The following is a 24626-nucleotide window of genomic DNA, read 5'->3' as shown; positions in this document are numbered from 1 at the left end:
TCATAAAAAAAAGGCCTGAGATGAGATTTAGAGGAAACAATGTGGAACACAGAGGAGGAGGAGGAGGAGGAGAAGAAGAAGAAGAATGGAGTTAAACTGTCAGAGTTCACGGTGATGAAGATGAAGAAACACTTAATGTCCATGGTGAAGTCAAACAGGGATCTGAGTGAGGAAACACGTCATCTCTGCAAACATTCAGTTCACTTTTTACTTTAGTTTTATTGTTGTTGTATCATTGTTAATGCTATTTTATATTTGTCCTTTTTTGATGAATGCATTAATCAATTTGATGCTTTATATGTTTGATCTGTGAAATGTTTTTGCTCTTTTGCAAAAAACCGACGGCCTGGCCTTCATTTTGTAACGTGACTGCCCTCCACTGGTCAAAAGCTGTATTACAACTATGACTTTTAAACATGTCGAAGTCTTTTCGGGCTAAACTGCGCCTTCTTTATGTCAGAGGTCGTTATTCACAGTCCGTTAAGGTTAAGTGTTCAGACGAAGAAATTTTAGCGTGTCGCTCTGTTTTCTTTGCGGCTGCAAACGACATCCGTTCAGTTTGTCCCTCCGTGACTTCCGTACGTCAGCTTCATTTTGAATGTTCGGCGCGTTTAATATGAAACGTTCAGTTTTCTTGTGACGGTCAAAGAAAACGCAGGTCGGTAATTTACCATTTATTAACTCAATAATAAAATTAATTGACGATAAAACAGCTGAACTCGGTCTGTCGCCACATTTACGTCAGAAACTCGAAAGTTTTAGCGCCGAAGCTAACTGACGTTAAATTGAGCTTTTCTCAGCTGAAGTTTGGTGTACGGTGTCTCCGCCGTTAGCTCTGAGCTAAAGGTTCATTAAACTGTTAGGTTGACATTTCATGTTGTTGTCACCGTCACTACTTCTGCAGCTGCTAACGCTGACACGGTTTCTGTGTTTAGTGTAAACTTTGGAGGCATTTTCTGTTACTTCACGGCTCATTTGTGCCAGAGTCCATTCAAAACGTTCATGAAACAGACAAAGGTGACTTCCGTCCTTGTAAACGGAACGTGAGACACTTCAGACGGTTTGAATCAGATCAGACATCAGTTTCTTTTAAAGATATTCACTTTGAGAGAATCAGTCCAGTTAGAGGACAAACTGCTGATTTCACCTGGCTGACAGTGCTTCGTTTACCTGTGTGGGTCAGAATGGCTTCCTCTGCATCAAGCACCGACGACGCCGCATTCAAGACCCCTAAAACCGTCCGAGTCCGGAGCCGCGGCAGCGGCAGCGGCAGCGAAGGGACCCCGATCACCATCCCGGCCTCGCCCTTCATGAAGAAGCTGGGCTGTGGGACTGGAGTCAACGTGTACCTCCTGAACAGGTGTGCAGTGATGTCTGTGGGAGCTGCTGTACAGCTCACCCGCCAGGGTAGCCATTTCCTGAACCAACACACCTGTCAGTTCGCTGCTCATAAGATAATACACAAAACAGGCAGATAAAAACTTCAAATATTGAATGAGACCCTAAATATTTGTCAAAGCTCATTAAAGCTTAACGAACGAACGAAAGCTTAACGTTGAAGCTTTAGTGTGTTCGAATAAAATGAGTTAATAGATCTGTAAGTTCGCTGTGTTTGCTGAGCTGCTGCACACCCTGCTAGAAAAACCAGCATAGACCAGCAAAAACCAGCATCACCATGCTGGTCCACCAGCATAAACCAGCATAGACCAGCATCCCAGCATCAAACACAACAAATGCTGGTCTATGCTGGTTTTTCTAGCAGGGCAGGAACATTTTCACGTCTGTGGATAATATTTAACTGTTGTTGATCAAACTAACACCAGGGTGGGGAAGATGAACGCGTCTCCGTGGGCCGTCAAGAAGATCTACAGGAAGTGTGCCGCCAAACAGATGGCGGTTTACCAGAAGCGGCTGAATGAGGAGGCGAAGGTCCTGAAGGGCATCAATCATCCCAACATTGTCGGTAAGACGTGAAGCCGACTGTGACAGAGCACCTCACAGCTTCGTTCTGTTTGAAGCGTGAAGTTAAACGCTCTCGTCCAGCGTTTGACTCCTTTTCTTCTTCTTCTGTGTTCTGTCACGAAGGCTTTCGCGCCTTCACCAGAGCTCACGATGGCTCACAGTGTCTGGCCATGGAGTACGGAGGAGAGCAGTCCCTCAACGACCTGATCGAGAGGCGGCGGGAGGCCGGCCTCAAAGCCTTCCCCGCCGACAGCATCCAGAAGGTTGCTCTGCACGTGGCTCGTGGTCTTCAGGTGAGTCGTGGACCTAGTGAGACCGGTGTGGACTGTGAACTTTGACCCTTCCGTTCGATCACTCGTCTTTGTTTCCGTCTGCAGTATCTTCACAACGAGAAGAAGCTGCTGCACGGCGACATGAAGTCCTGTAACGTCGTCATCAGAGGCGACTTTGAGACGGTGAAGATCTGCGACGTCGGCGCGTCTCTGCAGCTGGACGAGAACATGAGAGGTAACCACGGTTTGTGGTCAGACTGGTCTGATTCTTCTCGTACCTTCACGTCACATCATGACAACAGCAGACTGTCTTTGTGCTGAAAGTGTCCTTGTCCGTTCTCAGTGTCGGACCCAGAGGCGGAGTACATCGGCACCGAGCCGTGGAAACCAAAGGAAGCTCTGGTCGAGGGCGGGGACATCACGGACAAGGCCGACGTGTTCGCCTTCGGTCTGACTCTGTGGGAGATGATGACGCTCGCCATGCCTCACCTGGACATGCTGGAGGACGACGAAGGGGACGAAGGTGAAGTTCAGGCTGCTGCAGCTCGTTTGGGTTTGAACAGAACAGTCAGATCCAGCAGCGTAAACTGCCTCTGGGGGGCGCCGCTCAGCCATTTTTAAATTCTACCCAGTGAGTTCAAAGAGGATGTGTGTGTGTGTGTGTGTTTCAGACGACTCATTCGAGGAGACCTTTGACGAGGACGCCTTCTACGAGAAGCTGGGGACGAGGCCGCCGCTGGACGCCGAGGCTCTGGGCGGCTCGTACCGGAGGATGGTCGAGCTGTTCTACCTGTGCACCGAGGAAGACCCCAAGAAGAGACCCTCGGCCAATCAGATCATCCAGGCTTTAGAGAGTAACGCCCAGCTGGACAGAGCCTCCGGCGAGGTGATCGTCATCGACTGACCGCCGTCTCTCAGAGCCGCTTGTCTTCGTCTGTCCTCTGGCTCAGCAGCACGTCCGTCTCTTTCTGATTGAACTGTTTTCCTGTTTCAACGTCTGTCACATTTTCTGCTGCTGATTAAATGAAATCAAAGCGATCGGCTTCTTCATCATTATTAAAACTCGTCGTGGTGATTTTAACGTCGGAAAACTGAAAAACTCCTAAAAACAGATTCATGAACTCGTTTTCACTCAGAAACACGATTCAGGTCAGAAAACTAAGGAAATCTGTTTATTCAGCGTATTTACAAAGAATGTTCGAATGTGTCACCAGACAACATTTTCCTTCTAACACATCCAGAAAACCTCAAACTGGGAGCGAAAAGAAAAATGAACATGAATCGACTGAATTCAGGAAGTCTTTAAAAACAAAACACTGCGAGGACGCGAACATCAGAGAGCCGAGAGACGACGGGCCGAGGTCAAATTCATCGTGTGCATCACACGCTGAACACACAAACACATACACACAACACACTGAACGCGCGCACACACACACACACACACAGCACACAGAACGCGCACACACACACACACACACACACACACACACACTGAACGCACACACACACATACACACAGCACACTGAACGCGCGCACACACACACACACACAGCACACTGAACGCACACACACACACACACACACACACACACACTGAACGCACACACACACTGAACACACACAGCACAGGCACACACACACAGCACACTGAACACACACACACACACACACACACACACACACTGAACACACACACACACACACACTGAACGCACACAGCACACTGAACACACACACACACACACACACACACAGCACACTGAACGCACACACACACGCACACTGAACGCACACACACACTGAACACACACACACAGCACACTGAACGCACACACACACAAACACACACACAAACACACCCCTCAACACGTCAAACAGCAGCAGGGCTTCAATCTGAACTTCATGCGATGAAGTTGTAAACGAGGAAGGTCGGCGTGTTGCAGTACTTGGTGGCGAACAGTTTTCCGTCAGGTGTCGGGTCAGAGAAGGCGATTTCCTCCTTGGTCAGGTGACCGCCGTACATGAAGGAGCTCCTGAAACGACACAGACAAATCTCAGACCAGGCTTCCTGAACAGCAGAGGACCAGTGGGCCTCCGTCGGGTGCGTCTCTGTACCTGACGGTGTCCAGCAGGCGGGTGGCGATGCGCTGACGTCGGGCCAGGCTGAAGACCCAGACCCGGCTGACCCCGCACAGAGCTCGCTCTGGGACGCCGGAGCAGCACCAGGCCCGGTGCTGCTCCATGAAGTCGTCCTTCGTCATGTCTTTGTATCGATCCGGCTGCTCCAGGACTCTGTAGGCCTGAGGGGGCAGAAGCAGAAGCAGGACCCCGTCAACAGCAGGTCCCCCCCCCACACACACACACACACACACACACACACACACACACACTCAGACCTACCTGACGTATGGGCTCAGCGACGAGGCAGCCCACCACCAGCCGCTCCGAGCTGATGAACAGGTAGGTCTTCGCCTGCGAAGGTCTGCTCAGAGTCACTTGCTGGAAACCCAACTCGCTGTCTGCAACGTGCCGCACGTCCTCGGCCTGGAACACACACACACACACACACACACACACACACACACACAGGATAAACAGTCTGTTCTCGTCTCTCAGCGTCGCGAAGAAGCTCGGACACAAACGCACCTTTTTGACGGCGTATTTGGGGTCGTCGGGCATGACGAGGAGGATCTTCCCGTCCCAGAACTCGGCCACCACTCGCTCCTTCTTCCAGCCCTGAAACGACAGAGACGCTGGTCAAACAACGAGCGACTGATGGGACAGGAAGTGACGTCAGGGCGAGCAGCAGGTCTGACACACGCTCACAGAGCCTGAAGGAGGAAGTTTTACCACAAATCTGATGGAGTCGAGGAAGCGCTGGTGGAACTGGCTGTGCTGGAAGTTGTCCTCTGGGTTGTCGGCGCTGTAAATCATCCCGCAGGAGCTGCAGGTCGTCGCTCCGAACTGCTTCTGACCAGCATCCTGACAGAGGACACAGAAGACACAGAGGACAGAAGACTGAGACCAAAACAAGCCTGCTGACTTCAGTCTGAAACACCTCGACTGTGAGTCCGAACGTCCGAACATCCACATGAACGTACGATGATGAGCTGGTCGTCGTCCTGCTTCTCCTTCCTCCTGCGGACGGGCGTCTGCAGTGATGTCATCAGGCCAGACGGGGCACCGCAGGACGCCACGGGGGGCAGAGCTCTCCTCAACCTGCAGGACAACAAAAGACAGAACAGAGCGTCACCTGGTCTGAAGGGCAAACAGCGGCTGAGACCACAGCATCTTCATCGTCATTTTGGTCTTCCTCGTGCGTCCCGCTGACGCTCGTCTGCGTCCTTCTACCTGCTGAAATGAGGACTGAACAGACCGTCTCACCTCTTGGATGCGGAGCTGAAGATGGGATAAATGGCCGCCGCGTCTGTGGAGGAAACACAGAATATATCAGACAACGCGTTGACGGCCCTGCGGCGAGGACGGTGACAATGAACTGGGACACCGCTGAAACCAGTGCGTACCTGGAGGGGGGCCAGCAGCAGCGCTGGTCGGGCTTCTGTCGCTCGGGTCAAAGATGGCCGCAGAGTCGCCGTCTGTCAGACAAATGTCCTGAAGTAGAGAATCCCATGTCAGCGGCGTTATTCACTCACAGACGCGTAATGACTGGTGTTAAACACGGTAACGACGCACGCGCTCCACTGTACCTGGGGACTGATGGAGGCTGTGGGCGCCGCGGCGGTCGGCGTCCTCGTCAACACGACCGTCAGCTCTCTGGTTATCCCATATTTCTCTGCCAGCGTTGGAGAGGAGCTGCAGGGGGACGACAAAGGCGGGAAAATGGTCTTCTTCAAACACAAAGTTTAGCTCAAAGAAAGAAAACATCGATTTCTCCGACGTCAACATTCAAACTACATCTGAGGTTTTTCTCCCTGAAGCGTCTTCGTTCAGTTTGAGGTGACGTAAAGCACCTGATTGGTCGAGGAGTTCCAGGCAGCTCGTCCATCCAGTCTGTGGGGTCAAACTTTTCCCTCTGCTGGACGTCAGTCTGCAGACCAGGACAAAGGACAGAGGATGTGGACTTCATGTTAGAGAGGACGGTGCAGACGAGCTTCCATCAGAGCTCGTCTGCTCTCCAGCATTTAGAGACTCAGGAACGTTCATGAGTCACAAACAGCTCAGAGTGAAGATTGTTCACATGCTCTTATTCTGAAGAGACGGTTTGTGTCTGTGTCCTCACCTCCGCCAGGTGTTTCTGCTTCGTCACTTCCTGCTGCCGCTCTGCTTTCTCGCCCTTCTTCTGTGGTGGTGCACCTCTGCCGCCCGCTGAAGCCGAAGCCGGCCTGCTCGAGGATCTGGGTGCAGACTTCTTGTACATCGACGTGGGTTTCTTCCCCGTGCTGAAGAAAGCAGCTCCGACGAAGATCTTGGGTTTGGGCTTCAGGCTGCTGAAGGAGACGGCAATCGCCTTCCTGGACTCTGCGGGCTTCACGCTGCTGCTGCTGCTGCTGCTGCCGCCGCTGCCGCCGGCCGCTGTGCTCGTAGTCGACGCTGGTTTGGCAGCGACGCCGCTGAATTCAAAGATGCACAAAAAGACGTTAGCTGGAACTGAAGGTGAACTCGTCAGAAATCTGCAGAAGCACCAACAAACCAGCTGACTGGACTGGAGACGAACCTGCTGCTCGCTCTGGGCAGTCTGATCGTCCTTGAAGTGGAAAAGTTCTGGATTCTCATCTTCCCTGAATTATTGGATCCTGCAGCCACCTTTCTCTGCCTGCTGCCTCCTTTAGAATTCTTCTTCTTCTTCTTTTTCTCCTGCGAAGGAGGAGAATGAAGAGGAGGAGGAGGGGGAGGAGCAGGCAGACTCTCCTTGATGGCCTTCCTCTCCAGTGGAGTCAGATAGATGGACTTCTGCCTCCCATAGAAGGAGCTGATGACCACTGAAGCTTTGAGCGGAGATTTACGGGGCGATGAGGAGGAAGAGTCTAGAAAAATAAAAAAAGACTGATGAAGTGTGTGTGTGTGTGTGTGTGTGTGTGCGTGTGTGTGTGCGTGCGCATGCCCTGAGGCTGCCCCCACTCCTCCTACCTGCTGGTCTTCGGGGGGATTTCTGTGGCGAGGGACCGTTTTCCTTGTTCAGACGTCCAAACGGCTTCTTCCTCGGGGACGTCCTCTTCACGGGGGACGTCTCCTCCCTCCCTCCCGTCTCTGCTGGCTGGCTGCTGTCAAAGAACAGAGGATCAGATGAGGATCAGATGAGGATCAGATGAGGATCAGAGACGCTGCAGATGAACACATGTCATAATGTTGTTTGACATGTTTACTGATTTCATACCTGAGTTTTAGCACCAACAACAAAACCACAGCTGATTTAGTTTAATTTAACAAAAGCTGCACAGGAACAAATTACAGCCACAAATTAGGAGCAGACGTTATTTTCAGCACCACCGTGTCTCTAACGTCTGGACACAGACAGCAAAGCAGCAGGAAACCGCTTAAAAGCAGTCACGGCTCACCTGTCGCAGTCCAGAGACGACAGCTTCCTCTTCCTGGTTGTAGTCGGCATCATTTTTTAAACCTCACCTGCAGAAACAGCAGCAGATCCTGATTTCACATAAAACATCAAACTCCATTCTGTCAATGACCTGCACAGTGACAGCCCTTCTTTTTTAAAAAAATCAGAAAACTACTGACAGCTTCAAAGAGACGCTTCGAGATATTTACTGAGTCTTCAAGACGAATCAACCTCTGAGGGAGCAGGAAAAAACACCAAATTATGATTAATGCCAATTTTCAAATGATCTCTAAACCTGTTGCCAGGACAATCCGTTAAAAAGATAACACTCCGGCTGGTCGGGGATCAGCTTTACAGACATATCTGTTAACATTTGCAGCCGCCATAAACCGACCACAGGCCGCAGAGTGTTGGACGGTAAATTAACAGATTTTCAGGTGAAGTTTGGTGTGACGGTGTCAAAGCGGGGGTGCGTGGAGCGTGCGGAGGCCACGCCGGGACACCAACGTTACACCCCGAGACCTTCATGTTTGCGGGGTCACTGGTGGATCCAGGTCCTGATCAGGGATATCAGTTTAACATTAACACCGAGTTTCATCTGGTCTGTGCACCAACGTGTACGTTAGCTTAGCGCTCCGTTAGCTTATTTCACAGCTAAAGTGGAGATGAATGGATTATTGGCGGGATGATTATCTTATTCAAATGTGACTGCCTCAACAACGACGAGCTAACGTGCCGACATCCATCAGCGGTTCTGTGCTTCGACCAAAGCCCAACGTTTTCACCGTTTCTTTCCATGTTTGTCTGTTTTTTAGCGAATGAGCGAATCTGAACGCGTCACTTTAGTCTGACGAGCGAACGCTTCTGGACGCTTCCAAGTCAATTTAACGTCATTTAAGAGAAAAAACAAACCATAAAATACGTTTGTGTGTCTGTGTGTTTCTCACCGAACACGTTTCTGTCGAGCTTCATAAATCGGTGAATGTTGGCAGAGAGTCTGAGCTGCTGGCCGTTCTCCTTCGACTCCTGCGCGCGTTTCTTCCCGGTGTTTTGAACAGCGCGCGCCCCGAGTGTCTAAAAAAAATTACACAACCTTAAGACCGGAAGCGGAAACACAAACTTTTCTTCATCGAGTTACCGCCGAAAAAGCGTGGAGGGACATCTGGTCTTTACCTTCAAAATAAAAGATCTTTGTTTGTTAAATTTCATCAGTCTGTGGAAGTTACACGTATATTAGAGATGCCAAATTATAACGTGACATTTAGTCACTCGATAGAGAAAATCTTTTTGGTTTCAATCACTATTGATATAAAACAAATGATTAATTTCAGATGATCTGGTGAAACAGCAGAGAATAAAATATAATTTCCTTAAATCCTCAGAGCATAGTCGTTAACAAACAGCCAAAGCTTGATTTTTACTTCTGCTTTGTTTGTATTTTTTCTTTGTATATTTTCATCAATAGAGTTTCTGAGACAAACACCACAAAAACCAGCACTAAGACAGAAACTGTTCCACCTGAAAGACCAAGTTTTAACATCCAGTCTCCAGTTGGTGACAGTAAGAATCAACATGATATGAAATAATTACATTTATATTGATCGTATTCAAATTTTGAAGTTTATGTCAGCCTGTACAGACAGTGAATTCTGAAATATGACTAGTTAGGAGTTTGATTGTCTTTATGCCACAGAGTATTAAAAAAAATGACAAAGTTGTTATAATTGATGTGTGTGGAAAAACATATGATTATAGTAAATTAAAGGCTATGCCTTCAATACTCTAATTACTTTCTGGGTAAACGTCTATCAAAAGCAGACAGAGAAATTCCCAAATTCTAAACCTCCTGACGGGGACACACTTTGTAACTCGATGCAGGAAGCTAACAACTTCCGGGTCACCTCGTCCATGAGAAAAGTGACAGCAGCAATGATCAGTCGGGACTGAGAATTATTTTGTGGTTGTGTTCATAATTAGTTTGTTAGTTTTCAGACAACACACAGTCACTTTTCATCTTTTACTGGCGAGTTTAAACTCACTTAAAATGGTGTTTTATTTCATAAGTGCCGGTGAGTGAAGCCGCGGGGTAAGCGATAGCAGCAGTGTTAGCTGTTAGCCTGGTTAGCCTGTCCTCTCTGAAGCTAAAGGCTTCATTTCTCTTTTTATGCGACTTTGTCTTTGTTGTTTCTGTGAACTGAGTGTGTTTTGTGTGGTAACTGAAGCTCTGCTGTTGTCTCTCAGTGGTGAACCCTTCCTACACGATCTATATGGGAAAAGACAAATATGAAAGTAAGTTGGTGGACGTTGGTTTGCAGACGCGTCCTGTATTTGTGCCGTTTCTCTGATTGTTGTTTTGCTGTGTTGAAGTGCTTTTGTCATGAATGATGCCACATCACCTCTGACTGACTTTGGTTTTGCAGATGAGGATCTGATCAAGTACGGATGGCCTGAAGACATCTGGTGCGACTCTCTAATGTGTTTTTGCTGCCTGGACAAACGACTGTTTGTCCAACACGTAAACTGACGTGGTTTTCTATGTTATTATAAATAATCTATAAGCACAAACAACTGAAAAATCGAAGTGAATATTAGTTAATCATTGTTGTTTGAATCGCATAACTCTTATTTTTGTTCACATGCAGGTTTCATGTGGACAAACTGTCTTCAGCTCACGTTTATCTGAGACTGCCAAAGGTAAAGAGTCCACACACACACACACACACACACACACACACACACACACACACACACACGGCTTTACTGAGCAGTAATCAGATTACCTGCAGCCCAGATGTTGGCTTTGTTTAACTTTGTGTGTGTGTGTGTGTTTGTGTGTGTCTTTTCCAGGGTCAGACAATAGATGACATCCCCCCGGAGGTGCTGATCGACTGTGCACAGCTGGTGAAGAACAACAGCATCCAAGGTAAACATCTGCCTCCTGATCACTTCCTGTCATCGGCAGAATGGGATCAGGGTTCGCTGGGTGTCGGCACGAGGCTTCAGTGTTCTCGGTTTATTGTTACCCAGAGTCCTGATGATCACAGCTGATCGACTCTGTTTTAAAAAGTAGATTCTGAAATTGTCACGCCTGCTCTGAGCAGCCGTCCTGTGAAGCCTCTTTCTGCTGAGCGACACAGCAGCCCCTTGTGTATTAAAGCAAATGATGTGTGTGCTGTCAGGCTGCAAGATGAACAACATCAACGTGGTTTACACACCGTGGGCCAACCTGAAGAAAACCGGAGACATGGACGTCGGACAGATCGGCTTCCATCGGCAGAAAGAGGTCAGCACAACTGAAAAGGCTTCATGTTGGCTGTGATGGATGATCTCACAAGCTGACTTTCATATTTACACCACTGAACGGCGGCGAGGAGCTTCGTCGTGAGTCTGTTCATCATCGTCAGACCCGCTCAGGTGTGTCATGCTGTCTCACAGGTGAAGATCGTGGCGGTGGAGAAGAAGATCAACGAGATCGTGAACCGCCTGGAGAAAACGAAAGCAGAACGCTTCCCTGACCTGGCGGCAGAGAAAGAGTCGAGAGACAGAGAGGAGAGGAACGAGAAGAAAGCTCAGCTGCAGGAGCAGAAGAAGAGAGAGAAGGAGGAGCAGAAGAGGAGAAAAGAGATGGAGGAGCTCAGGTGGGTGTGCGGCTGGAGCCTCTTCACTCAGCACAGGTGTCACATTCTGCTGTGACAGCTGATGAGGAGTGATGAAGGTGTCGCCGTGTGAACATTTAAAGTTCATGAGATGCTCTTTATATTCATCCGTTCTTCTTCTGTGGTTTCTCTCTGCAGGAACTATTCGTCTCTGATGAAGAATGAGAACATGAAGACGAACGAGGTGAGGACACGTGGACTCACCTGTGTTTGTCCTGGAGCTCTCGGGCAGAGTTGTAGCAGTCGAATCATTTTCAGGGATCTTTGTGAACGGCTGAACGTGATGCGCCGTGTTCTTCATAAAACGCTGTGATCTCGATCAAACTCGAAACGGCTTCTCTGTCGCGTTCGCCGCCTGAACTTGTGCTTCTTGGTTTGCAGGATGGTTACGATTCAGACGACTTCATGTGAGCAGCCTGCGGCGGGACACACTCGGATCTGCTGTCGCTTTAACAAAGACAGAAACAAATGGATTCTTTTTGCTTTTGGACACCTGGAGCAGACAGCGAGCCAATGAGGGACAGTGCCGGGACTGACTCCACATGCTGATTGGTTCGAGACTCTGCTGCCAAACCAAACCACGCCGGCCGGCTCTTCATCAGGGGATGAAACCGGAGAGCAAACACAGAACAACACGACGGACTCAAACAGCAGAACCGTGTGATGTTGGCGTCTGCTGGGACGATCTGCAGACGCTCCGCTCACTCTCCTCATGTTGTCATTTCTCTGCATGTCTGATTGTATTCAACACAATTCAATGGATGAATTAAACTCTCAGTTATATTTACTTATCGTGACGATCCCTCGTAATAGTTACAGATCCCCAGAAACAGTCCAGGCCACCATCATCCACCTGCAGAACACAGTGAGCGAGGCCTGAAAGATTATGAAGCTGCAACCAGGAAGTGTTTGAGAAGACTGCGAACAATAAAGACTTTCAAAGTTGTGTGATGTGATAGGAATGTGTGTGCACAGGTGAGAGAATATAAACCTGAAAAGTAACAGCGAACGTTTTAAATACTGCAGTAAATGTACGCGTTGGAGTCAGTCATTATGTCTTTTCCAGGATCCGATTATGAGCTGCTCAGAGAGAAGAAGGCAAATTGTGATGTGTGGACATTTTGGGATAAATATTTGTCCTGAACATCTGGAATGGACCCTTGTTATTATCATGACTACACGTGCTGCCGTTTGGAATTAAAAACACTTCCTCCGTTGAAATGACTGTTTGACCTTTGTCCATGAAAGCACTTTTCCTGCACACTCCTGTCAGGCCTTTTTAAAACTTCAATTTATTTTTATTTACATATATATTTAGGTAAAGTGAAGTGCTTGGCATCATTTAAAAACAGGGACTCAGAAGAAATCAGGGTTATGAAACATGAAGTCTGAAATGTGTTGATCTCAATGAAGAATTAGTGTTTCACATGTTATGAGGCAGAACTCCACCTGTGCAGGTGTAAAGAGTGAATTCAGCCCGCCGTCAAACTTGACTGGTTGGTTGGTTTTGTTATAGTGTGACATTAAATAGAGTCGTCCTGTCGAAGAAGTTGAGGTGAATAAAGTGTAAGGCCCAATAATTTGGGCCTGCTGGTCTCCAGAAGCAAAGGTTTGGAGGATGCGGGCATCGATCCCGCTACCTCTCGCATGCTAAGCGAGCGCTCTACCATTTGAGCTAATCCCCCATAATGCATTGTGATTCATGGGTTTCGTGTACAAACGTTGCTTTTAAGATATTTTATCCAACATTTAACTCGTTTTCAATAAGTACAATAAGTGCACAAACGCCCTTTCCGGCCATAAGTATGTGTCTTTAAGCAAGAAGAAAACATTACCGTGGAGGATGCGGGCATCGATCCCGCTACCTCTCGCATGCTAAGCGAGCGCTCTACCATTTGAGCTAATCCCCCATGATGCCTTGTGAACGTGACGTCACATCATCCGAGGAAATCCTGAGACTTCCAGAGAGGGAGGAAGAGCATGGTTGAAATGATGCTGGAAGTAACCACTGAGCTAAACCAGTGCGACGGACAACGAGAGACACTGTCAACATAAGCAAGAGTCGATGATGGACATTTATAAATAGTCTGTTTGTCCCAATTGTTTTTGCTTACGGCCACACCAGCCTGAGAACGCCCGATCTCGTCCGATCTCGGAAGCTAAGCAGGGTCGGGCCTGGTTAGTACTTGGATGGGAGACCGCCTGGGAATACCAGGTGCTGTAAGCTTTTGCACTGCTCCGCACACACGGCAGAGGGCGCTGCTGCTGCTTCATTCCTCACAGCTTCCCAGTAAACTAAATTCAGACACATCGGGTCTCTGGATCCTTTTAAATCTCTCAATCAAATCTAAATTAACCCCTTTTGGTGAGTCGTATGTTGCACCTGATTTTGTGAATGCCAGTGTAGCGTGTGGCTTCGTATGTGTAAGAGGTTAATGAGGCCAAAGACGTTGCAGATTAGTACATGGGGGATTAGCTCAAATGGTAGAGCGCTCGCTTAGCATGCGAGAGGTAGCGGGATCGATGCCCGCATCCTCCAAACCTTTGCTTCTGGAGACCAGCAGGCCCAAATTATTTGCTGTGTGTGTGATATTAAAAATGGTCGTTCTGTCAAAGAATTTCCCGTGATGCACCTGTAAAGTTGACGTACATTGGAAAGAAAATCAAAGCAAAGGACGACAGGAGGTCAGGTGTGCAATCGAATCGTCTCACCTGTCAGATGACCTTACAGTGTGTGGAGTGAAGCAGCAGCAGCAGCGCCCTCTGCCGTGTGTGCGGAGCAGTGCAAAAGCTTACAGCACCTGGTATTCCCAGGCGGTCTCCCATCCAAGTACTAACCAGGCCCGACCCTGCTTAGCTTCCGAGATCGGACGAGATCGGGCGTTCTCAGGCTGGTGTGGCCGTAAGCGAAGACAGAGGGGACAAACAGACTATTTATAAATGTCCATCATCGCTGTCACAGACTGCGCAGCCCTTAGACTCCTGCTTATATAGACAGTGTCTCTCGTTGTTCGTCGCACTGGTTTAGCTCAGTGGTTACTTCCAGCATCATTTCTTGTCAGAAAACCATGCTCTTCCTCTCTCTCTGGGATCGACCCACGGGCGCTGTCCAGTGTTTTTTGTCTGCACCACAACAGTTCACTTCGACACCAACGTCTGCTTTCAGAGGACAGCTTATTAATATTAATATTATTATTTAAACATTTATATGTATTTATCCATCATTATGTCATTTTTCGTCCTCCATGACATCTGTCCACAAAGCGTTCAGTGTGTGTTAGACACATGAAAATGATGACAAATACAAGTCACCGACCCTGTTGTTCTTTAAAGAAAGTATGTTTTTTCCCCAGTGCCCTCCATCATTTTGTCTACTTTTAAAGATGGCGTCACTCCAAGACGATTCTCTTCAGTTGGTGTGTTTGTGTCGTTTTTCACGTAATTTGAGCGCTGGAGAACAATAAAGTTTCATACAAAAACAAGCAGTGTACTAATAAAATGATGCGTTAAGAGAAAACGAGTTAAATGTCTGACAAAATATCTTAAAAGCAACGTTTGTACACGAAACCCATGAATCACAAAGTTTGATTCAGTCTCAGGATTTCCTCGGATGATGTGACGTCACGTTCACAAGGCATCATGGGGGATTAGCTCAAATGGTAGAGCGCTCGCTTAGCATGCGAGAGGTAGCGGGATCGATGCCCGCATCCTCCAAAGCTTTGCTTCTGGAGACCAGCAGGCCCAAACTATTTGCTGTCTCACTGACCACAAGACTCAAGCCCTGAGATCCTTCGCTGGTCCTCAACGAGCAGTTTTGCTGCTTAAACCAAACCGTTTCGAGCAGTTCTCATGAAGTCGGTGTGTCCTGTAGCTCCCGTCAGTCTGCAATAGATGGTGTGAACAGTGAATGTAGACCGCAATCAAACGTATATAGTGAACGTTATAGTGTGATATTAAAAATGGTCGTCCTGTCAAAGAATTTCCCTCCTAAGCGACGACGGCGAGTACAAACAGACTATTTGTAAATGTCCATCATCGCTGCCATCGACGTGTTCGTTTACGTTCAAATAAATATCAGTATTTTGTACAAGTTGTGAGTAAGAAGCTCTGCTCACAGTGATACTCTGTTATTGTGGAGTTCCTCCGAGTCGTTGACAGGATGAAAGACAGCAGCTCGTCAGTTTGTCCTCGATGCTCTTTGACTGCTTTCATATTGGCTTTTTTGCATGTTTGTGACAGTTTTTGTTTGAGTCTCAACCATCAGTTTCTGCTTTTGCTTCAGTAACGTCAGATGTTTTCGGATCTTTTTGTCTGGTGTACGTTTGAGCTCTCATTGATCCAAGCACAGGGTCACGCTGACACCTGCTGTCAGGAAACACGTGATTCACCAAAGAGACAAAACACAGACAGAATCCCAAATTATGAAGCACAATGAAACCAAATAATTAGATTCACACAACAAAACACGTTCAGAAACATGTTCTCATGACAGGATATTTATTCCATATGAGGAATAAAACAATGAAGGACAACTAGGACACGAATAAAACATTTTCTGTCCACCTGTCTTCATTTTTGACAGTTTTTCAAAGAGACAAAGAACACGAAACATTTCACCATGTTCTGCTCAAACAGCAGTTCAGACACCGACGTTGACAGACGCAGTCATTTACAGACATTATTGATCACTGAGACAATATGAAGCTGATTTCACTGTGTGTGACAGACAGAGGACAGTGTGTCTGAGTGTTTGTCTCCTCCTACAGAGGACACAGAGACACTGAAGAACCAAGAAAGTATCTGAACCTGAACCCAGCATAAAGAGGCTCAGTGAACGTGGCGCTGAAGGTGTGCAGGTGGATCAGGGTGTCCGAGGAGACCCTGTAGAAGGACAGAGTCCCGGCAGGACAGTCCACATAGACGGACACCCTGTTAGTGATGGAGGAGAAGGGGGCGTGCAGAGGGATGAAGGCTTTTTTGTTACTGTGCCACACAGTGAAACCACCGGCCGAGCAGCTCAAACTCCAGGACTGATCGTTCTTTCCGAAGCAGCACTCAGCACCGAAGCCTTTCCTCCTGATCCCTCTGTACGCCACTGCGATCTCCACCAGTCCTCTCCACTCCACCTCCCAGTAACAGCAACCAGTCAGAGCGTCTCCACACAGCAGCTGCCAGCAGTCGAATCTGTCCGGGTGTTCTGGGTACGGCTGACACTGTGCCACCAGTCTGACCTTCGTCCTGCTGTCGTTCAGTCTCAGCTCTCTGTTCGCCGTGTTCAGGTCCAGAGTGAGTTCACAGGAAACTGTCAGAGAGACGGAGAGTGGGCAGATCAGCGTCACATCCTGCTGCTGAGGAACAGAGCTGCAGGTAACGTGCTGGAGTAATCAGATTACTGTCTGAGCTCAACAAATGACTGGTTAGGCTGCACGTCAAAGGAGCCAGCGATGTAAAAGAAGGTGAAGAGTGGAGATGATAACAACAACAACAACAACAACAACAACAACAACATTTATAGATCACATCTGAACAATGTAACAAATACTTTAAAAAGGAAAAAATAAATCCAACGAGCTGAGCATCAAACGTTAGAGCTGAATCCCAGCAGCCTGCGGAGAGACCACCAAGATTAGTATTATTAGCATGAATTAGCATTGATTAGTTGCACCTGTCCCTCACTGACCTTCCCTGTGTTTAAGTCTGTGTTGTCCCTCAGTCTGTGCCAGGTCATCGTTGTACCTTGTGTGTCAAGTGTTCTATCAGTGTTTTATTGTTGTTCTATCAGTGTTTCAGCAGTGTTTTATCTCGGTTTTGGACCTTTGTTTTGTGTCTCCTGAGTCTTGCCTGCTTTTGGACTTTTGTCTGTTCGTCTGTTTGGACAGCCTCCTCTGCTTTTGTCCCGTGCTGGTCTCTCCATCCTGTCAGCCTTCTGCTTTTTGTCTTTTTTTTTTTGGAAATAAGTTATTTGAACTGCGTGAGCTCTTCATTGGGTCCTTGCCTGTGCTCAGGTGCGACACCTTCCAGCCATCATCGGCCTCGCTCGTCTCTCAGGTGAACGTTCTCTCTCAGGTGAAGGTGTTACTGTTTACCTCTGCTTTGGAAACCAGCTCAGCCTGGTCCAGCACACTCCAAATTTATCGAGTTTGATTCTGCATACTTTTTTTTTTCTTGTTCTTTGTAACAGTGTAAATCAAGCTCATTATTAGTAGTCTGTTTGTGTGAAGCAAACTAAATACACTTACATCTTCTCAGACCAGATTTCAACCTGTGCTCCCCGCAGTGCTCCACCCTGGAAGAAGAAACACAGTAGGTGAAATTTTCTCTGTTGGTACAGAAACAGGAGCATTTCAGACATACCCTCCTCTTCTCGGTGGTTTTCCATCCAACATAAGTCCTGACTGCTGTCCATCAGGAACTAGTGGTGAGCAGCTTCTCAGTATAACAGCTTTTCTTGCTGTCTGTCCATACCTCAGTCTCCAGTGTGGCTCCTCCAGTCCAGCAGACAGCAGCTCCACTCCTGCGTCTCCTGGATGATTGTAGCTCAGGTCCAGCTCTCTCAGGTGGGAGGGGTTGGAGCTCAGAGCTGAGGCCAGAGAAGCACAGCCTTCCTCTGTGATGAGACAACCTGACAGCCTACACACACACACACGCACACACACACACACACACACACACACACACACAATGGAAAATGCACTTTTTGTCATTAATGGTCTAAACATATTTCGAGAGAAAGATTTTACTTAAAAAGATTCAAGTTCATGCTTTTAAAAAGATATTCAGAGAAGAAACCCGCATGTAAAACAGCATTTAAACTTCCTTTTAATGTCTTTTTTGTATATCTGAATTCTTACCTAAGAACCTCAAGTCGACACTGGGGACTTTCCAGTCCAGCAGACAGCAGCTTCACTCCAGCGTCCTCCAGGTCATTATTACTCAGGTCCAGCTCTCTCAGACAAGAAGACTGGGACATGAGAACTGAGGACAGAGCTTCACAGCTTCTCCCTGACAGACTGCAGCCACTCAGCCTGAAGGAGATTTAGTGACGACAGAATGACATGTTCACATTTTGGATCTATCCAGCATCTACAGGTCACAGTTCATATAGGCCTCAGCAAATATTTATGCACTTACACAGCTTTATTGGTGGCTTTGACCACTGGCAGCAGCCTCAGAAGAGCCTCCTCCGAAGCAGAGTATTTCTTTAGGTCAAACACGTCCAGATCTTTTTCTGATGACAGTAAGAGGAAGGCCAGAGCTGAACACTGAGCAGGAGACAGTTTATCTGTGGAGAGACTTCCTGAACTCAAGGACTGCTGGATCTGATCCACTACAGAACGATCATTCAGTTCATTCAGACAGTGGAACAGATTGATGCTTCTCTCTGCAGACAGATTCTCACTGATCTTCTCTTTGATGTACTTGATTGTCTTCTGGTTGGTGTGTGAGCTGCTCCTTGTCTGTTTCAATAGGCCTCGTAGAAGATTCTGATTGGCCTGCAGTGAAAGACCCAGAAGGAAGCGAAGAAACAAGTCCAGGTGTCCATTTGGACTCTGTAAGGCCTTGTCCACAGCACTCTGGTAGAGTTGCGTTGCTTTAAATGTGTTTCTTAATAGTGTAGACCTTCCAGATGTTGATTGTTCCTCTGAGAGCAGATTGTCTCCAGAGCTGATGAAGGTCAGATGGACATGAAGAGCAGCCAGAAACTCCTGAACACTCAGATGGACGAAGCAGAAGACCTTGTCCTGGTACAGTCCTCTCTCCTCTTTGAAGATCTGTGTGAACACTCCTGAGTACACCGAGGCTGCTCTGATATCGATGCCACACTCTGTCAGGTCTGATTCGTAGAAGATCAGGTTTCCTCTCTGCAGCTGCTCAAAAGCCAGTTTTCCCAGAGTCTCAATCATCTTCCTGTTCTCTGATGTCCAGTGTGGATCTGATTCAGATTTTCCAAGATGCTTCACATTCTGCATTTTCAACTGAACCACCAGGAAGTGGATGTACATCTCAGTCAGGGTCTTGGGCAGCTCTCCTTCCTCTCTGGTCTTCATCACATCCTCCAGAACTGTAGCAGTGATCCAGCAGAAGACCGGGATGTGGCACATGATGTGGAGGCTTTGTGATGTCTTGATGTTGGAGATGATTCTGTTGGCCTGCTTCTTGTCTCTGAACCTCTTCCTGAAGTACTCCTCCTTCTGTTCATCAGTGAACCCTCTGACCTCTGTCACCATGTCAACACACTCAGGAGGGATCTGATTGGCTGCTGCAGGTCGTGTGGTTATCCAGAGGCGAGCAGAGGGAAGCAGGTTCCTCCTGATGAGGTTTGTCAGCAGCACATCCACTGAGGCGGGTTCTGTAACATCAGTCAGGATCTCATTGTTGTGGAAGTCCAGAGGAAGTCGACACTCATCCAGACCGTCGAGGATGAACAAAACCCCGAATTCTTCAAACCTGCAGATTCCTGCCTCTCTGGTTTCAGGAAAGAAGTGATGAACAAGTTCCACCAAGCTGAACTTTTTCTCTCTCAGCAAGTTCAGCTCTCTGAAAGTGAACGGAAACATGAACTGTATGTCCTGGTGGGCTTTGTCTTCAGCCCAGTCCAGAGTGAACTTCTGTGTTAAGACCGTCTTCCCGATGCCAGCCACTCCCTTTGTCATCACTGTTCTGATTGGTTCATCTCGTCCAGGTGGGGAATTAAAGATGTCTTCATGTCTGATTGTGGCTTCTGGTCCGTGTGGTTTCCTGGATGCTGTTTCAATCTGTCTGACCTCATGTTCTTCATTGACCTCTCCAGTCCCTCCTTCTGTGATGAAGAGCTCTGTGAAGATCTGATTCAGGAGGGTGGGGTTTCCTGCTTTAGAGATGCCCTCAAACACACACTGGAACTTCTTCTTCAGGTTAGACTTCAGTTTACATTGGCACACTGGAGCACCGATTCCTGAAATGAATAAATCACAGATGAAATTAGTGAGTGGATGTTCAGTCATTTCAAGCATTTCATGCTAAATCTGTTGAATTCCTCTTACTGCTCTGCAGACCGTCAGCCAGCTCCTCCTGCCTCAATCTCTTCAGGAAGTGCAGGGTGATTTGCAGAAAAACCTCTCTGCTGCTCCTCCTCTGCTCCTCCTCCTCATAGCTCAACACCTCCTCATCCTCACTCTGGCTCTTGAAGCCTTCTGAATAATCTCGACTCAGAACCTTTTGGAATCTTTTCAGCTCAGTCCTCACAAATCGTTCAATGTTCTCCTGAAGCAGCTGGAACAGATCAACAAACACATATATTCTTCTGTCCCTACCCTTCATCATCACTGAACACCTCTGATGAACCCCCATCAGAGGGTCAAGGGCCAATTCTCCACAAACTTCCACCATCAGGGTCCTTAACTGAGGACCCACGATCTTGCTGCTCTGTCTGCCAGTTTTTAGTTCTTGTTGGCTTTCTGAGTTTATTCCTTTATTTTACCATATTTGCATCCAGCTTGCCAATCGTTCCAGGGTCCCTCCCTCTCTGACCCTGAGTCTTGCTCGATGGACCATTTCTGGTTACTGTCTCACTGCAGGAGGCTCCCTCCTTGTCTGTGCTCCCTTCACGTCTGTGGTCCCCCCTTTGTTGAAGCTGCTGCTTCAGCTACCAGCTCAGGATCCCAGATCACATCATTAGAATCATGACCTGCCAGTGATAATTGACCTCTCTCTCTCTGTATGTGTCGAAATAATCCAGAATCAGGACTGCAGCACACTGGAATGACATGTAACTCATACGTACAACAGCCCAGCCCCCAGCCCCCCACCGCACTTTAACAGAATTAACAGGAGAAACCGGGATGAGGATTCACCATTTACATCCAGGCGCACAGATGCAGCTTCTCTTACAGGTGTACAGCTACACAGGTGAGGGGCTGGGCTGCATGTATATTTGCTCACCTTGAATACTGGTTCCAGGTCTGTTTGATGCTGCTGGACACACTGACCAGTGGAGACGTCTGACCTCTGCTGCTGGACACTGTGGAGACACTTTGCAGATCAAGACCAACATAGAGAAATGCTTTTTTTTTTTTTTTTTTTCCCAATTTAACACAAAAACTGTCGTGGTCGTCCTTCATCGACACATATTTGGGTGCAGGATATTCTGCTCATGTTCAGAGAAATCCTTCATGGGGAGTTCCAGAAAAGTTTTCTTTTGGCTGCAAATCTTACTTTTGTTCAACAGGCTGATCATCTTCCATCACACAGAGGATTCCCACAGAGGGGTCACTCCTGGACTCAGAGCTGGTCTCAGAGGGATCCGGTCTCTGCTGGGAGATCCTTTGAAAACACAACACTGATGAATGAACACGTCAAGAACATTTTTCCTGGAAGCTTAAATGTTTCTGAAAGTGAAATGTTTTGATGCAAAACTTTCTTTTTTGCCAGAGAAATGATTTTTCTCCATTTTTCAGTTCTTACCCCGGATCAGCAGACTGCTGTCCATGTTTGAAATCGATGGGTTGATCCTTCGACCAGTCACTGTGCATGGACGCACAGCTGGATGCTGGAGCACAGCTGGATGCAGCAGAGTCTACTCTGTGCTGCTGCTCAGGGCTTCAACAGAACACACACAGAGCTCTGAGTGTGAATCATGATGGTGGGCTGATGTGAGTGCGGACGTGGAGAAGAGTCCTGGACAGATCCTCGTCTCACCTCTGAGCTTTGGTCCTGCCGTCTGGTTCCCCCCACAGGCCGGTTTCAGAGGGACGGCCGCCCTCCTGTCTGTCCTCACACTGATTCATAGCAGAGTCCACACCTTCACGCCAACAGGACGACCTGCAGAGAAGCTTGTGAGTCCTTGATGTGGAAAGAAAACTCAAAGATTTATTAGTTACAATTCCAAATTCTGGAATAATTACTACAAATATAAATATATTTGATGTGATCCACAAATTTGGTGAAGCCCATGCAAAATGCATTTTTGTCTCCCCAAATGTGAAAATTCTGACCAAACAGTTATTTGTTAACTTCCTGTTCTCATCTCCCTGCTGCTCTTCTTCTTCTTGATCTTTAATGCTGAACGTTGCCTCCTGAGATCCATAAGGTTTGATCAGATCTCAGAACAGATTTTTTTTCCATGTTGTCTTTTGTTTATAGCTGAAATGACTCTCAACTTAATTAACGTGACTAATCCCAAAGTTTGGAATAGTGTCCCACTCTCTAAAATCCACAGTTTACATTTGGGAACCTCGCAAATCAGTTTTAGATTTCGTCATATGTGGCACTCCAACTCAGTTATTTCATATTTCTATGTGTCATTTGCTCAAATGGCCTTTCATGAGTCAGGTTTGCTATTTGGTGCTTTAAGAATCCAGAAAATGAAGTTTTAATGTTTTCAATTTTAAATGACGCCCCAATAATTGAGACGATGAAACCAGAGATGGTTGTTTTGGCCCCTGATTCATTTGTACTCGACCAGATTTGCAAATATTGTAGAAAGTTGTGAAACAGCTGCTCTGTGCATCGGACACACTGAACAGGTCAATTTGGAAAACAATCCTGAAGCATCACAGCTGAGAAATGGACTGTGGAGTCCGTCCGTGTTGTTGAATGTTTGTTTTGAACACCTTTCATATCGGCAGTAGATCAAATCCACTGCAGCCAGATTGATGAAAGCGGTCCGACCAGTTCTGACTTTATCTGCAGTTTAGACTCAAGACGTGAGCTCAGATTAAAATGTAAATGTTGTTGAATGCACTGAGCTAAAAATCACTCATTTAACCCAGAAAGTCTGAAGAGTATCAACACCTGCAAGCATCAGATAGATCCACTGAAACCGTCGTCATCATCAAATGTTTCTCCTGCCAAAACACCGACAGTCAGACATCCAACTGAGGTTCCTCTGGTTCGATTCTTACCTGCGGAATTCGCTTCAGGTGAACGTTCTGACATTTTCCACTGCATGTTTACAGGAATCACTGGGAGAGAAGAAGCTGCTGTCTTCCTCTTCATCAGCTCTTATAGCTTCAGAGTGACGTCAAAACCGGTCCAACAAGTGATGCGTTCCTTCTCACGCCCTCATTCCTCTGTCCTGCTGTGTGTCAATCAAGGCTGCACGAGGGCAGTGTTTTTATTCTCTCAATAAGTTTTCCATCCGCCGTTGACTTTGTGTTACATCTGGACCCAGTGTCCGAGAACCCGCTGATCAGATGGTGTACTTCCATGTTCTGTCCACCAGATGGTGCCAATTGACCATCTAATGAAGCCAATATCATCTCAGCTCAGAACTAAAGACAGAGATCACATGCAGTCCAGCTAACGTGAGGTTTATGTGTTTATTTTTATTGATTTCATTTTTCCACTGTGATTTCCAAACTACATTTCAAGACTGAAGAGACGGACGAACAAACAAAATCACCAGAAGACACCAAGTAAGAAGACATGAAAGTGGAAGCTGTCATCTGAAAACCAACGCTCCATGAAACCGTGTCAAAGTCAGCGAACAGGAGACGTGATTCTCCTGGAACAAGGCTGACCGTTGCGCTGATCCTGGACCAGTTCCACTGAAAACAGAGGTCCTAACTTACTGTGTGAGCGGCTGTCAGCTGAGACTGAGAGTCCAGTTTCACTGAGTCATAACTGTGACGTGGTGAGTTATCCACACCTGCCTTTACATCATTTTTCACCTGTTTTTCTCCTTTTGTTTGACTTTGTTTTGTTCTTTGGTTATTTTGATCTGAGGAAGCCGTCACGTCCTCGTGACCTCAGAGTTTAAAAGAACATTAAGAACATCAGAGTGACGTCAAAACCAGTCCAGCAGGTCAGAGACGTCTGCTTCCCGCCTCCTCTGTCTTACCTGCCTGAGGGGACTCATTCATAATAAATAAAGGAGAATTCATCTTTCTGTTGGTGTGTTCATGTCGACGTGACGCCTGTGCTTCATCACTTCAGTCTGCTGGATTCTGTTCAGGAGCACAGGAATCTTCTGGATTCAGCTTCATGTTTGTTTGTGTGAGTCAGTGATCAGATCCAGATCACAGATTTATTCTGTGTGATCGATATGAGCTGGAGATCTTTTATCCTCCACACCTTCAGCCTCCGCAGCTCCTCATGTGCTTCACTGTCTGCGTTTGTATCTTCAGTCAGTTTCCGTGTCAACACACTTTGTCAATAAAGTTGATGAAGTTGAAGATTACAGACCGTCGTTAATGAGTGACATGAACGTGTTTGTGTGTCTCACTGTGACTCTGCAG

General features: G+C 47.3%; 4 protein-coding genes and 6 non-coding genes across 11 annotated transcripts; 5 read left to right on the top strand and 5 right to left on the bottom strand.

Annotated features, from left to right (window-relative positions):
* The first annotated feature begins 561 nt into the window (after positions 1–561).
* On the top strand, positions 562–3270 carry pbk (PDZ binding kinase). Its single transcript, XM_076756545.1, has 7 exons — positions 562–658; positions 1184–1360; positions 1824–1963; positions 2086–2255; positions 2340–2469; positions 2578–2757; positions 2906–3270. The coding sequence occupies exons 2-7, from the start codon at positions 1185–1187 to the stop codon at positions 3136–3138; spliced, it is 1029 nt and encodes a 342-aa protein (XP_076612660.1). The 5' UTR covers positions 562–658; position 1184; the 3' UTR covers positions 3139–3270.
* Positions 3271–3385: 115 nt separating this feature from the next.
* On the bottom strand, positions 3386–8849 carry esco2 (establishment of sister chromatid cohesion N-acetyltransferase 2). Of its 2 annotated transcripts, none has more exons than XM_076756441.1 (16): positions 8701–8849; positions 7755–7821; positions 7327–7460; positions 6914–7223; positions 6479–6809; positions 6210–6286; positions 5946–6051; positions 5763–5850; positions 5623–5665; positions 5340–5457; positions 5089–5220; positions 4885–4974; positions 4639–4782; positions 4354–4538; positions 3956–4271; positions 3386–3920 (listed from the first exon to the last, which is right to left on the bottom strand). In XM_076756441.1, the coding sequence occupies exons 2-15, from the start codon at positions 7805–7807 to the stop codon at positions 4139–4141; spliced, it is 1944 nt and encodes a 647-aa protein (XP_076612556.1). In that variant the 5' UTR covers positions 7808–7821; positions 8701–8849; the 3' UTR covers positions 3386–3920; positions 3956–4138. The 2 variants fall into 2 exon arrangements, with proteins under 2 accessions (XP_076612556.1, XP_076612555.1); XM_076756440.1 differs by having other exon boundaries at positions 3386–3943; positions 3992–4271; positions 8701–8832.
* Positions 8850–9646: 797 nt separating this feature from the next.
* Positions 9647–12632, top strand: ccdc25 (coiled-coil domain containing 25). The gene is made up of 9 exons (XM_076755886.1): positions 9647–9822; positions 9995–10042; positions 10174–10213; positions 10396–10447; positions 10601–10676; positions 10933–11036; positions 11189–11391; positions 11548–11593; positions 11791–12632. Exons 1-9 carry the CDS (start codon positions 9798–9800, stop codon positions 11818–11820), a joined length of 624 nt encoding a protein of 207 aa, XP_076612001.1. The 5' UTR covers positions 9647–9797; the 3' UTR covers positions 11821–12632.
* A 389-nt stretch (positions 12633–13021) lies between these two features.
* trnaa-agc (transfer RNA alanine (anticodon AGC)) lies at positions 13022–13094 on the bottom strand. The gene has a single exon. It is a non-coding gene; the product is annotated as a tRNA-Ala (tRNA).
* A 152-nt stretch (positions 13095–13246) lies between these two features.
* trnaa-agc (transfer RNA alanine (anticodon AGC)) lies at positions 13247–13319 on the bottom strand. Its single transcript has one exon. It is a non-coding gene; the product is annotated as a tRNA-Ala (tRNA).
* Positions 13320–13517: 198 nt separating this feature from the next.
* LOC143336863 (5S ribosomal RNA) lies at positions 13518–13636 on the top strand. The gene has a single exon (XR_013078607.1). It is a non-coding gene; the product is annotated as a 5S ribosomal RNA (ribosomal RNA).
* A 239-nt stretch (positions 13637–13875) lies between these two features.
* Positions 13876–13948, top strand: trnaa-agc (transfer RNA alanine (anticodon AGC)). Its single transcript has one exon. It is a non-coding gene; the product is annotated as a tRNA-Ala (tRNA).
* A 250-nt stretch (positions 13949–14198) lies between these two features.
* Positions 14199–14317, bottom strand: LOC143336862 (5S ribosomal RNA). Its single transcript, XR_013078606.1, has one exon. It is a non-coding gene; the product is annotated as a 5S ribosomal RNA (ribosomal RNA).
* A 733-nt stretch (positions 14318–15050) lies between these two features.
* Positions 15051–15123, top strand: trnaa-agc (transfer RNA alanine (anticodon AGC)). The gene has a single exon. It is a non-coding gene; the product is annotated as a tRNA-Ala (tRNA).
* Positions 15124–16169: 1046 nt separating this feature from the next.
* LOC143336031 (NLR family CARD domain-containing protein 3-like) lies at positions 16170–23347 on the bottom strand. Its single transcript, XM_076755845.1, has 11 exons — positions 23292–23347; positions 22087–22209; positions 21853–21987; positions 21604–21711; positions 21331–21409; positions 20433–20661; positions 18541–20344; positions 18261–18434; positions 17875–18039; positions 17649–17695; positions 16170–16711 (listed from the first exon to the last, which is right to left on the bottom strand). The coding sequence occupies exons 2-11, from the start codon at positions 22173–22175 to the stop codon at positions 16170–16172; spliced, it is 3372 nt and encodes a 1123-aa protein (XP_076611960.1). The 5' UTR covers positions 22176–22209; positions 23292–23347.
* Between the last annotated feature and the right edge of the window lie 1279 nt (positions 23348–24626).

The sequence above is a fragment of the Chaetodon auriga genome, chromosome 18 (genome assembly GCF_051107435.1).
Source record: "Chaetodon auriga isolate fChaAug3 chromosome 18, fChaAug3.hap1, whole genome shotgun sequence".
In the NCBI taxonomy this organism is placed as follows: domain Eukaryota; kingdom Metazoa; phylum Chordata; class Actinopteri; order Chaetodontiformes; family Chaetodontidae; genus Chaetodon; species Chaetodon auriga.
This window is presented reverse-complemented; position numbering and strand designations above follow the sequence as displayed.

Bases quoted from the DNA above. Each gene is read 5' to 3' on its own strand.
- ccdc25 (XM_076755886.1), top strand. From the start codon at position 9,798: ATGGTGTTTTATTTCATAAGTGCCG. The intron at 9,823-9,994 runs GTGAGTGAAGCC...GTTGTCTCTCAG, and splicing joins GTTTTATTTCATAAGTGCCG to TGGTGAACCCTTCCTACACG. The intron at 10,214-10,395 runs GTGCGACTCTCT...GTTCACATGCAG, and splicing joins GGATGGCCTGAAGACATCTG to GTTTCATGTGGACAAACTGT.
- esco2 (XM_076756441.1), bottom strand. From the start codon at position 7,807: ATGATGCCGACTACAACCAGGAAGAGGAAGCTGTCGTCTCTGGACTGC. The intron at 5,458-5,622 runs GTGAGACGGTCT...GTTGTCCTGCAG, and splicing joins TTCAGCTCCGCATCCAAGAG to GTTGAGGAGAGCTCTGCCCC. The intron at 4,272-4,353 runs GTACAGAGACGC...GTGTCGTTTCAG, and splicing joins CGCCTGCTGGACACCGTCAG to GAGCTCCTTCATGTACGGCG.
- pbk (XM_076756545.1), top strand. From the start codon at position 1,185: ATGGCTTCCTCTGCATCAAGCACCGACGACGCCGCATTCAAGACCCCT. The intron at 1,361-1,823 runs GTGTGCAGTGAT...AACTAACACCAG, and splicing joins AACGTGTACCTCCTGAACAG to GGTGGGGAAGATGAACGCGT. The intron at 2,470-2,577 runs GTAACCACGGTT...GTCCGTTCTCAG, and splicing joins GCTGGACGAGAACATGAGAG to TGTCGGACCCAGAGGCGGAG.
- LOC143336031 (XM_076755845.1), bottom strand. From the start codon at position 22,175: ATGAATCAGTGTGAGGACAGACAGGAGGGCGGCCGTCCCTCTGAAACC. The intron at 21,988-22,086 runs GTGAGACGAGGA...GTTCTGTTGAAG, and splicing joins GGCAGGACCAAAGCTCAGAG to CCCTGAGCAGCAGCACAGAG. The intron at 21,712-21,852 runs GTAAGAACTGAA...GTGTTTTCAAAG, and splicing joins CAGCAGTCTGCTGATCCGGG to GATCTCCCAGCAGAGACCGG.